This window comes from Molossus molossus, unplaced genomic scaffold (assembly GCF_014108415.1).
Source record: "Molossus molossus isolate mMolMol1 unplaced genomic scaffold, mMolMol1.p scaffold_m16_p_14, whole genome shotgun sequence".
Lineage (NCBI taxonomy): Eukaryota > Metazoa > Chordata > Mammalia > Chiroptera > Molossidae > Molossus > Molossus molossus.
In genome coordinates this window covers 78,251,727-78,264,080 of record NW_023425349.1, presented here as the reverse complement: position 1 = coordinate 78,264,080, position 12,354 = coordinate 78,251,727, and the positions used below count along the sequence as shown (strand labels likewise).

The window sequence follows — 12,354 nt, the reverse complement described above, 5'->3', positions numbered from 1 at the left end:
TACGTCAGAATCACACTCCATTTATCCCTCCTACAGTTGACACATGAAAATATCTCATTTACTGCCACAGATAAGTGATTTTTAACTGGTGTGCCACAAGAATTTTAAAAACATGCAACATCTGACTTATTTAGTCAGGGGCACTGGCTTCTTTTCCCTTAGAGTATCAAATAAAAAAAAATGACAACAGCCAACATAACACTCGCCATCAGGCGTGCATACCCTGTCTTAAACCATAAATACATAGGTCAGATAACAGAGTTGCATCTTATTGTCACGTCACACAAGGTTGTGTCTGATTGGTTAATTCTTGGTACCAGAAATCCTTATATACAAGTATAGGCATGTGATTGTTTTAAAAGTAACTTTGGAGCAAAAAGGGTAGGTAATTACTATTATTATTTAATTTTGTAAATCAATCAAATTATGGCTTGTTTTTGGTCAGAATGGCAAAAAATATATTTTTTGGTGTGCTGAAGAATTTTAGTAATTATTTATGTGTGGCATGAGATGAAAAAGGTTGAAAATTGCTACCACAGATGGATAATACCAACTAAATGACTCTCAATGACCACTTTTAGCTTCTTTTATCACCCACACAAAGCAAAAATATCATAAAAGGAGATGATACTTTTAAAATTTTTTTTATTGATTGATTTTACAGAGAAGGGGAAAGAGGGAGGGAGAAACATTGATTTGTTGTCTACTTATCCATGCATTCATTGGTTGCTTCTTGCATGTGCCCTGACAGGAGATCTAATCTGCAACCTTGGTGTATGGGGACAATGCTCTAACCAATTGAGCTATCTGGCCAGGGCAGAGATATTTTTTAAATGCAAACTATTGAACTATTATGCTATTTAAAACATCACTCTTCAAACAGGCCACAAAAATTATAGCATTCAAACATCTTAGGTAAGACTCTTCAAGGGTAAGCATTTCAAAATTTTTAAGTCAGCTTGTTTAAAGTTTAACAGAAACAGGATACTTCTGTAGAGACTTGCAATTGGTTCAGATTCAGTTTCTGTTCATGCTATGTAGAGCATCCATGATGGTTTTATTGTACTCTGCAATCTGCTTGTTCACATTCTTCATAATTGAGTGGTAATCACTCTCTTGACTCTTGTTTGCTATGACTAATTATAAGAGTTAAGGGAGAACACTGTCAATAAATATATTAATCTAACTGTGGGTCAGAAAGGAACCAAATCATACTAGTAATTTTCTTATTTAAAACTGAAGATGGTACAGAAAAAGAATAATTAGAACATTTCAAAAATACAATATATTATTTTACAGATAAAGCATCAACTGAAACTTAAAAAGCCAAGCAAAACTGGCTTTAAAAAAGTTCACTTACAACCTAAAGCTTTTTTATTGTTAATGTTATGCATCTCAAAGTCTGGTATTAGAACAATTTAATATTCAAAAGAACCATGTTCTCTAGAGTATCATAAAGAATTTCAGGTAAGTCTCTAGATTTCACTATTTCAAAATCACCTACTTGATGCTGCACAGACCTAGAGTGCTGAACATTAGCATATTGTGAATGGGAGTCTTTTATTTTTAAACTAAGTTGCATAACCACTGGGAATACAACCCCTAATGCATCTCATTTAGAGCAGAAGCTCAGCAGTGTCCTAGAGCAAAACCTATGCTGCATTGAGTCAGGACCTAATCCTCCAGGCAGAGATGTCCTTGGATGGGGTCAAGGGAAGAGAAAATACTTTGGGCAAAAGTTTCTCACAACTCCACAATACATGTCCTCAGCAGCTGCTTCCTCCTATAATCATACAAAAAGACGAGCAAGAAGATGGGACATAGGTACCATATTGGTAGAAATAAGATGAAGTTGAATTGGCTGAAACACAGTAAAACACTAATTCCTCATACCACTACTTAGTTTATTTCCCTTTGCCGCACAGATATCCAAGTACAGCAATATAAACAATAATAAACACCCATACAACATGTGTATATACATACATACATACACACATATATGGTTACATATAATTCTCCCAACAACTCTATGAGAGAAAATATTAACTATATTTGAGACGATAAAATCGAGGGTTAAACAAATTAAGTAATTGTCCAAAGTCCATGACCTAGAATTGAAACTAAATCTTATTTATTCCTTTATTCCCAACATAGTTTAGCTAGTGTTTTGTACTTATTAGGTATTTGATAAATGTGTGTTAAATTATTTCATTTCAGTCTGTGAAATTCCTAAAAAAAAATCACTTGGTCAAGTTCATCTGCAGCTTTTTAAAGGATACATTCTTTCATCACAAAATTGTTTTGTTCTTGGTGTTGCCACTTCCTCTCCAAATTTGTAAGCTAAAAACATAAAAGAAAAATGTTAAACAGTGCCCATATTCACAAAAATTATTATACACTCTTTTCAGAGAATAAGAAAAAAAAACCCCACACACTCAATTTTAAATCTTATCAACTCCTTGCATCAGATAAAGCTATTGCAGACAAAGAAGAAATTTAAGAAATATTAATTCATAAATATATTAATAAATACAATGTTGACTTCAACAATAGGTTTACTCTGTGTTTATTTGAGTAGGAAAATATTTAGAATATTATACCAATGACCATGCCACCTGAAAGACAATTTATGGTTTTTCCGTTTCCTAAAAGAACTTAAAAAAGAAGAATGAGACATGATGGGAATCTCTCCTTAAAATCTGGAAGTGTAATGCCACAAATGTAATATATATTCTAACACTGTCAAAGATTCAGCTATATAGGAGAGACTTCCTTATTTCCAGGGCTAAATTTCCTGTCTAATTCTACAAGCTGTGATAAGAGCAGAGCTGCAGTGTGAAGATTGTAAGAGGGCTGGTGAAAAGCTGGCACTGTTACAATAATTTCTGCATCAACAGGAAGCTAATGTGGATATTATATTGATGGTTGTTTCCTCAGAAGACAATTTTTCTATTATAGAATTAAATTGTTTTTCTGATTTAATTAACCTTGTAACTCTGGGTTACAGTCTTTCTTTTTTAAGACGTGCATAGTTTGTTAGTTTGTTTTTTTCCCTAAGCAAAGCACCTTCTGAAAAATAAAACATAAAATATTCTGCCTGGACACTTCCAAGAATTAATGATCATTTTTAAAAATCTGATAATTAAAGCAGCTTTAGTAATATTTCTTCATACACTCATAATAAAATTATTTTCGGGACATAAGTTCAGACATAATGTAACATCCATCCTATTGTTTCCTCCACAGAGATAAATCCAGACATTAGGATGAATCATAACTAATAAATTATGTGAACTTTATGTGCTGTGAGTTAGCACTACTAAATCAGGTCTAGCTCCCCCAGATAGGACCTTGAAGTGAATGCAGACTTAAGGAAGCAGTCAGCACTTTTTGACAATAAATCTAATAACCTTTTGCAAAGTCAAGTACCAAACTTTGCCCTCTTTGTTTCACACACAGAGATGGCCTTCTTATAAAGCAGCCGACCTCTTAACTGCTACATGAATAATGTTATAAAAGCAACACTATGTTAGATGGTCAAATTCCTTCTATATTATACGTCTATATTAGACACTTGCCTTTAAATGTCCAAGGCTATCATGAAGCACAATTCTGTTTTTCTTCTTACAACGTATTTAAAATATCTGTTATAAGATATATGATTTGCAAATATTTTCCCCCATTCCATAAGTTGCTTTGCTTTTTCATTTTGTTGATTGTGAATAGTTTTTTAGCTTAAAGTAGGTCCACTTCCTTATTTCTGCCTTTGTGGCTTGTGCTTTTGGTGTCATACCAAAAAATTGCTGCCAAGACTAATGTCTCTATGTTTTCTTCTACGAGTTTTACAGTTGTTCCAATATAAATACATTTAAATGATTTCAAATAACTAATAGTCAGTCACTCATAAAAAAATAGTTTGCGATGTAAAATCATTTATAGATGTCAAAAACTGGTTTTCCATAAAATAGTTGTAAAAGAAAGGGAAATCAAGATTTGATTTGATCATTTGGAATTTTAAAAAGGCAACAAATATTATAGAAAGGGGCGGCACACTCTGTCTTATGTTATGAATTTCTATTATCAGTATATGGGGTTAAGAATATGATTAGTACTTAATGTGGAAATAAACAAGGTAGCTATTGACTAGCTCAAGAAATTGTGTTTATGAAGTGTTTTCCTCCTTAAATCATCTATTCAGTGGAAAAGGAGGGCCAATAGTCTATAAGAAATATCAATATTTTTTCCTAAGAACCATTTAAGATGAAGACCCCATAAACATTTTTTTTAAGTTTCTTCTCCAGCACCCATCCCCACTCTGAACATCTTAGGATCATTTTACCACTTTCAAGTCTATATTCAGAGTTGCATACTATGAAGTTGAGACAGAATAATTGATTGCTAAATTTGAATTATGTAAATGACATTTCTAAGCTTTTAGTAGTTGTGGCAAACTCTGGTAAGCCTCTACCCCATTCAAGAAAAATATAAAGTATACCTTTTTTTCAAATCGTACATCTATACAGTGAAATAGCTGAGGTCATAAAATGTCATTAAAAAAACTTGAAAATATTTAAGTAAGAAAATAAATAATTTCTTTTTTTTTTTTTTTTTATCCTCGCCTGAGGACATTTTTCTATTCTTTGTTCAGATAGAGTGGGAGGGAAAGAGAGGGAGAGAGAGAGAGAAACATCGATGTGAAAGGGACACATCAAGTGGCTGCCACCTGCACAACCCAACCAAGGCTACGGACAAACTGCAACCAAGGTACATGCCCCTAGCAGGAACCGAACCCGGGTCTCTCGGGACCGCAGGCCGACGCTCTAACTGCTGAGCCAAACTGGCCAGGGCAATTTCATTTTTGTAAAAAATATAATTAATATGGGTGTATAATTGCAAAGAAACAATTTATAAAATGCTATAGCAAACGTTAACAATTGTCTATCATGATCATATTATATTACTATATAAAGAAAAGGAAGACAAACTGTTAATGCATTTAGGATTAATAAATCATAGTTGCAAATTGCTAATGTAGACTAATTAGATATGAGAATGACCAATCTTTGTAAGACCATAATTACTGATTTTGTACATGACACACATACTTCATTTAATGCTCTGACAAATACTTATTAAACTCCTATTATGTGCCAACCACTAGCACAGTGCTGGGGAGAAAAATGAGTGAAACACGAAACAGCATCTCTGCCATCTCAGGCCAAGCTCTCAATCTAGATGACCTCAGACATTGCTCAGGTAATTATTAGTAGAATGAGTGATGTGAAAAAGGGGCTTGTCTGTGCATCCTGTGTAAATAATCATAGATGCAAATCAAGAATTTCAAGGATAGGACTGCTCTTTATAGCATTATTTGAGTAATTCTAAAAACTGGAAATAACCTAAATGTCCAATAATACAGAATTGGTTCTGTAAATTAAGCTATATTCACATAGTCAAATATTATAAAGAATCATATTTTATTTTAAAAATATTTTCTTTATTGATTTTTAGAGAGCGAGGAAGGAAAAGTGAGAGAGAGATAGAAACATCAATGAGAGAGAACATCGACTGGTGGCCTCCTGCATGCCCCCCACTGGGGATCTGGCCCACAACCTGGGCATGTGTCCTGACCGGGAATCGAACTGGCGACCTCTTGGTGCATGTGTGGACACTCAACCACTGAGCCACACCAGCTGGGCAAGAATCATATTTCAAAATATCTACAGAAAAGGGTAAGTGCTTGTAATGTATATTTAATACTGAAAACAGGTGTGAGGTGACATCTCATTGTAGTTTTGATTCACATTTCCCTAAAAGTTACTGAAGTTTGAGCATCTTTTCATATATCTGTTGGCCATTTGTATGCCTTCTTGGGAGAAGTGTCTGTTCAGGTCCTATTCTCATTTTTTAACTGGATTGTTTGTTTTTTTGGTGTTGAGTTGTATGAGTTCTTTATATATTTTGGATATTTACTCCTAGTCTGAGCTGTTGTTTGCAAATATCTTCTCTCATTAGATTGGTTGCCTTTTTGTTTTGTTAGTGGATTATTTTGCTGTGCAGAAGTTTTCTGGTTTGAGATACCACCTCATTCCTGTTAAAATGGCTGTTATCAACAAGACAAGTAATAACAAATGTTGGAGGTTGTGGAGAAAAAGAAGCCCTATTCACTGCTGGTAGGAATTTAGACTGGTACAGCCACTATAGAAAACAGTATGGAGGTTCCTCAAAAATTTAAGAATAGAGTTACCATATGACCCAGCAACCAAAATTTGAAAACTTTTATTTGCAAAGATACATGTACCCCTATGTTCACTACAGTATTATTCATGGTGACCAAGGCATGGAAACAACTGAAGTATCCTTTGATAGATAACTGGACAAAGAAGATGTGGTACACATATGCAATGGAATACTACTCAGCCGTAAGAAAAGATGAAATACTGCCATTAGCGACAACGTGGATGGATCATGAGAATATCAAGCTAAGCAAATTAAGTCAGAAAAATGTCAATAATCATATAATTTCATTCATGTGGAATATAAAACTGAAAGCAACAAATGAACAAACAAAAACGCAAGACAAAGGCAACGGCATGATGGTTACCAGTGGGAAGAAGGGTAGGGGGTAATAAAGGGTAAAGGGGGTCAAATATATGGTGACAGAAGATTTGACTTTGGGTAGTGGATGCATAATACACTATACAGATGAGGTATCATAGAATTGTATACTTGAAATCTATATAATTTCATTAACCAAAGTCACCCCAATAAATTTAATCTAAAAAAATAAAAGATGTTTCTAAATAAATGTACAAAATGATAGCATTTCTAGAAATATGTATAAATAAATGTGTACACACACACACACACACACACAGTAAACCCTCGATTTTGCGGACCTCAATTTTTTTTTTTATCCTCACTCGAGGACATTTTTCCATTTTTGTTCAGCTAGAGTGGGAGGGAGAGAGAGGAACAGAGAGAGAGAGAGAAACATCGACGTGAAAGGAACACATCGAGTGGCTGCCACCCACACGACCCAACCAGGGCCGGGGACAAACTGCAACCGAGGTACGCGCCCTTAGTAGGAACCGAACCGGGTCTCTCTGGACCACAGGCCAATGCTCTAACAGCTGAGCCAAACCGGCCAGGGCTGCGGACCTCAATTTAATGGACTTTAGATTTAACAGACAAAATTTCTGGTCTGTATGTCATATGTAGAAATTAACATCCTGTTAATTTTAAAATGCTTTTAACCAATATTTGCTTATAATTAAATTAACAAGTAATTTCTTTGTTATAAATTCACTGTTATTTTTAAAGGAGTTTAGCAAATAAATTGTATTTTGGAAAAAACACTAGGAATTTCACCGACATAAATGTTACATGTCTACAACTATATTCTACTTATTTATTTATTTATTTATTTATTTATCCTCACCCGAGAACATTTTTTCCATTTTTTGTTCAGATAGAGCAGGAGGGAGAGAGAGGAAGAGAGAGAGAGAGAGAAACATCAATGTGAAGGGACACATCGAGTGGCTGCCACCCGCACGACCAACCAGGGCCGGGGACAAACTGCAACCGAGGTACGTGCCCTTAGCGGGAACCGAACCCGGGTCTCTCTGTACCGCAGGCCGATGCTCCAACCGCTGAGCCAAACCGGCCAGGGCTATTCTACATATTTAAATCCAAGGGTCACTGTTCATAAACAATGTTCAGTGAATGCTTAGCATGTGATCACACTGTATCGAACATGGTAATTGGTTCTGTTGTCGTGTGGCGTGACTTTCTGCAGCAATTTTAACATGTGCTGGCGGATGTTCCAACATGTGCTAAGCCATGCCCTAGTCTTGTGCATTTGCTTACTTTCAGTGACTGGTGAATGCACACATTTACTAGACCTATTCAGCATAAATTTAAAATTACAGTAATATAATATAGAAAACCTTTCTGTGAAATTAAACTTTACATACATAATTTTAATTGCACAAGCATGTCTACATAAGTTAAAACAGGTGAACTAACTTATTAATTTTTTAACATATGCATTAAAAAAAACTACTTTTTTATATAATGGACTTCTGGCTTTAACAAACCCCCCCATCTGAATTAGTCCATTATATCAAGGTTTTACTGTATATAAATGTGTACATATATCCTATATACATAGTCTAGAAGGACCCACACAAAAATGATAAGAATGATCTGTTATGGGTGGTAACAGAGCAGAAAAGAAAGAGTAAATTCATTCTGAGTGAAGATTATCTGGCCATCTACAAAGCCAGAAAATTTGGAAGGTAAATAAAAATAGGTGGAAAAAAAAAGAAAAGGTTCATTTTGGGGTGAAAATGTTAAGAGAACAGGACAGATAATCTATAAATAAAAATGAATTTCAAAGTTTGTTTTTTCTTTTTACCTGAGAATGTGTCTCATTTTCTTGTAATTGTGTTTTTAGTGTCTCATATTCAGTGTTTAGCTTCTCTGTTATTTTTTTAAAGGCATTTCTGCGGGTTGACAATACTGTCCTCTCCTGATGTAATTTCTAGATAGATCCAAATAGAAGTAAATAACAGGATTTAGCAATATCTAGTAAGCCAATACAAACTGAATCTGAGAAATACTTTCAATGATATTCTGATAAAATTCTACCAAGGCCATACTTACTCTAAAACCCTGTTTGTAAAAACATCGTTTGAACTATAATAAGCTAAATTAATATTAACTACATTAATAATTCTCTTAAGGCTTCCATATCTCCTCCTACTCTACCAAATTTACTTTAATGTAAATGCCAGTGAAAACCAACCGACAAGTCTTAAATAGGGAAATATCGTAATCAAATCTGCATTTAACAAAGTTCATATTTGTTGAAATGCTCTATACCTTGCTTTCAATTTTTACCTTTGGTTTAAAACTTAAATCATTCTGATCTCTACTACATATGTAAACATCTTTGTTTTTTCTTATTATACATCAATCAACTGAAAATAATAAATTCTATGAAAAACATGTTAAATTTGATAAAGAAAAAACAACTTGAATTATAATTTTTGAACACTTTTACAATTTACCTTTTTCTTTTCTTCACCTGATAACTTTAAAGCTGACAAATCATTAAATGTTTCCAGATCAGTCATCATTTGCTTAATTTTGCTTTTTAGAGAATGTTGTTCCTCAGTCATCTTACTTTCCAGAAGCTCCATTTTCTGGAGATCCAACTGTAGACGTTGACTGTCTGAAACAGGAAAATTCAAGTCCATAATTAGCCGAAACTTTATTCCTTTCACAAAAGGAAATGCAATGCAACTATTAAAAATCATGTTTTATAGAAGAATTGGCAAAAGAAACATATTCATTACAACCAGTGAGACAATACAAAGATAAATGAAGAAAAATGAATCCTCACCCTCACCCAGGTAATCACTTAACTTATGTGAAATGTGTGTTAGCTATATTTGTCTTCATGCTCATACAAACGTACAATAGGAGACAGTACTTTTCTTACTTAATAATATAACATATATTATGAGATAAATAGCCATTATTTTACTTTTTAACTGACTTTTTTAAAGAGTGGGGAAGGGAGAGAGAGACAGAAACATCGATGTGAGAGAGAAACATCAATTGGCTGCCTTCTTCATGCCCCCTATTGGGGATCGAGCCCACAACCTGGGCATGCACCATGACTGGGAATCGAACTGGGACCTCTCAGTCCATGAGATGATGCTTAATCCACTGAGCAACACAGACCAGGCAAGAGCCATTATTTTAAATAGGAGTATGATATATATACAGTTATGTAGTGGAAAGTAAGTTATGAAACTATATATATATTTTATAATTTGAACTTAATTTTATAATTATATATACAGTTAATTTTCATTATTTGTGGTAGTTATAGTCTATAAAGTCACCATGAACACTAAGTTAGCAAATATTGAACTATTGCTTGTAGGTGATATACAGAGTTAGGTTTCTGTGAGTCTCTGGTCATAATTTATTCAACCAACTAATATATACTTTGTTTTATGTGTTTCTGTTTAAACACACCGTATAGAATATATCTGATGATCAGTTAACACTGAACTCACTGCCAACTTATGCCTGAGAAGAGCTTATCTCCATAAGCATATCTCATCACGGCTTCTTGTGGGCAGGAACACTAGCCAACACATATGCGCTATGCTTGGGTGCCATTTTCAATAGCAAAATCATCACAAAAAGCACAAGATGTAGGAAAAAATGGCACTAAATATACCACAAAAAGGACACTTTTACAGTATGAGAACTAAAACAAGTTCTTGCTTTATTTTACCCTCTGCTTAAAATGTGCATGTCAGCCAATTCAAAATTTTCACCAATCTATGCATGTGCACAAATGACCATAAAAGTGCTTTAAGTATTGATTTTGAGGTTACGAATTAATTTTAGTGAGTAGGCAAATTCACAAATAGAGAATCCATGAATAATGAGGATTGACTGCGCACATGTTGATGTGTGTGTCTCATTCTTTGTTTCAAAAGTACTGAGTGTCTACTATGTGCCAGCTGCTGAAGATATAAAGGAAATCAGCAGAGACATTAGTTGCACTCAAGGAGCTGTATTCTAGAAGTAGAACCATGCAATTAAATAAGCATGTACATTAAATTGGATAATTACAGTAGTACCCCCTTATCCAAGGGGAATATATTCCAAGACCCGCAGTGGATGCCTAAGACCTCGAATAATACTGAACTCTATATATACTATGTTGTTTTTTTTTCTCACACATACATACATACCTATGATAAAGTTTAATTTATAAATTAATTTATAGTTTAATTTATAAATAACTACTAATAAAATAGAATGATTATAACAATAAAATAGGGGTTATTTGAATGCAAGCACTGCAATGCCAAGACAGTTGATCTGATAATCAAAATGGTAATAAATGACTAACGAGCAGTTAGCATATACAGCGTGAATATGCTGGGCAAAGGGATGACTCAAGGCCCCGGCAGGATGAAGAAGAATGGTGCAAGACTTCATCATACTACTCAAAGAGGTGTAAAATTTAAAACTTAAGAATTATTTATTTCTGAAATTTTGCATTTAATATTTTGGACCACAGTTAACCATGGGTAACTAAAACCATGTAAAGCAAAATTACAGATAAGGGGGATTACTGTAAAGAGTAATACAGGGTGGCCCTGGCCGGTTTGGCTCAGCGGTTAGAGCGTTGGCCTGCGGTCTGGAGAGACCCGGGTTTGGTTCCCGCTAAGGGCATGTACCTCAGTTTCAGTTTGTCCCTGGCCCTGGTTGGGTTGTGTGGGTGGCAACCACTCGACGTGTCCCTTTCACATCGATGTTTCTCTCTCTCTCTCCCTCCCACTCTATCTGAACAAAAAATGGAAAAAATGTCCTCGGGTGAGGATTAAAAACAAACAAACAGTAATACAGGGTGCCATAAGAGCAAGATCAATGGAGCTCTTTAAAACCATCTTCTTTAACTGAGGCCTTAAGGACTGGGAATCAACCAACCAAAAGAGAAAGTAAAAGTGTTCCAGAGAAAACATATGCAAAGTCTAGAGGTAAGAAAGCATGTTACCTTTGAGCAAATAACAGAAGTTTGATATGACTAGAACTCAGGGTTCAAAGTGGGTGGGAGTAGGAGATAAAACTGAAAAATAAGAAGGATTTCAGTTCAAGAAGAACTTTTTTTTTAATCCTCACCCGAGGACATTTTTCAATTTTTTGTTCAGATAGAGTGGGAGGGAGAGAGAGGAAGAGAGAGAGAGAAACATCGATGTGAAAGGGACACATTGAGTGGCTGCCACCTGCACAACCAACTAGGGCCGGGGACAAACTGCAACCGATGTACATGCCCTTAGTGGGAACCGAACCCGGGTCTCTCCGGACCGCAGGCCGACGCTCTAACCGCTGAGCCAAACCGGCCAGGTCTCAAGAAGGACGTTTTAAGTCAAGATAGGGCACAGGGACTTTTTATCCTAAGGGTTAGAAGGGCAAGACATAAATGAGTTTTAAATCAAAGTGTAGCATAATTAAATTTTAGAAAGTTCACTCTGCTTACAATGTGGACAGTTAATTGGAATAGCATAACCATGTGCAGAACAGTCAGGTAAGTGTTGATTCAGTATCTAGGCAAGAAATCTTAGACTAGTGTAGTTGATTTTGAATTTTTAAAAATTAAACAATATTTATTAAATGCTTTCTATGTGCCAGGCAAAGTTCTAGGCATGGAGGATATAGCAATGAACAAAGTAGAAAGCATAGGACTATATATTGAAATATAGCTGTGTCAGGTAGAAATAAATAAAATAATGCAGGAGAGATCTGGAAGGACTC

The 12,354-nt window shown here is 34.9% G+C and overlaps 1 protein-coding gene across 2 annotated transcripts in view; it reads right to left on the bottom strand.

The window, feature by feature from the left end:
* Window positions 1-833: 833 nt before the first annotated feature.
* IFT74 (intraflagellar transport 74) overlaps window positions 834-12,354 on the bottom strand; it is a 106,481-nt gene continuing 94,960 nt past the window's right edge. For both annotated transcript variants that reach the window (XM_036261026.1, XM_036261027.1), the window contains 4 exons: window positions 9,078-9,241; window positions 8,423-8,548; window positions 2,283-2,343; window positions 834-1,136 (listed from right to left, as the gene is read on the bottom strand). In XM_036261026.1, coding sequence (XP_036116919.1) covers window positions 1,018-1,136; window positions 2,283-2,343; window positions 8,423-8,548; window positions 9,078-9,241 — 470 coding nt within the window. In that variant the 3' untranslated portion in view covers window positions 834-1,017. The remainder of the gene's footprint in view (window positions 1,137-2,282; window positions 2,344-8,422; window positions 8,549-9,077; window positions 9,242-12,354) is intronic.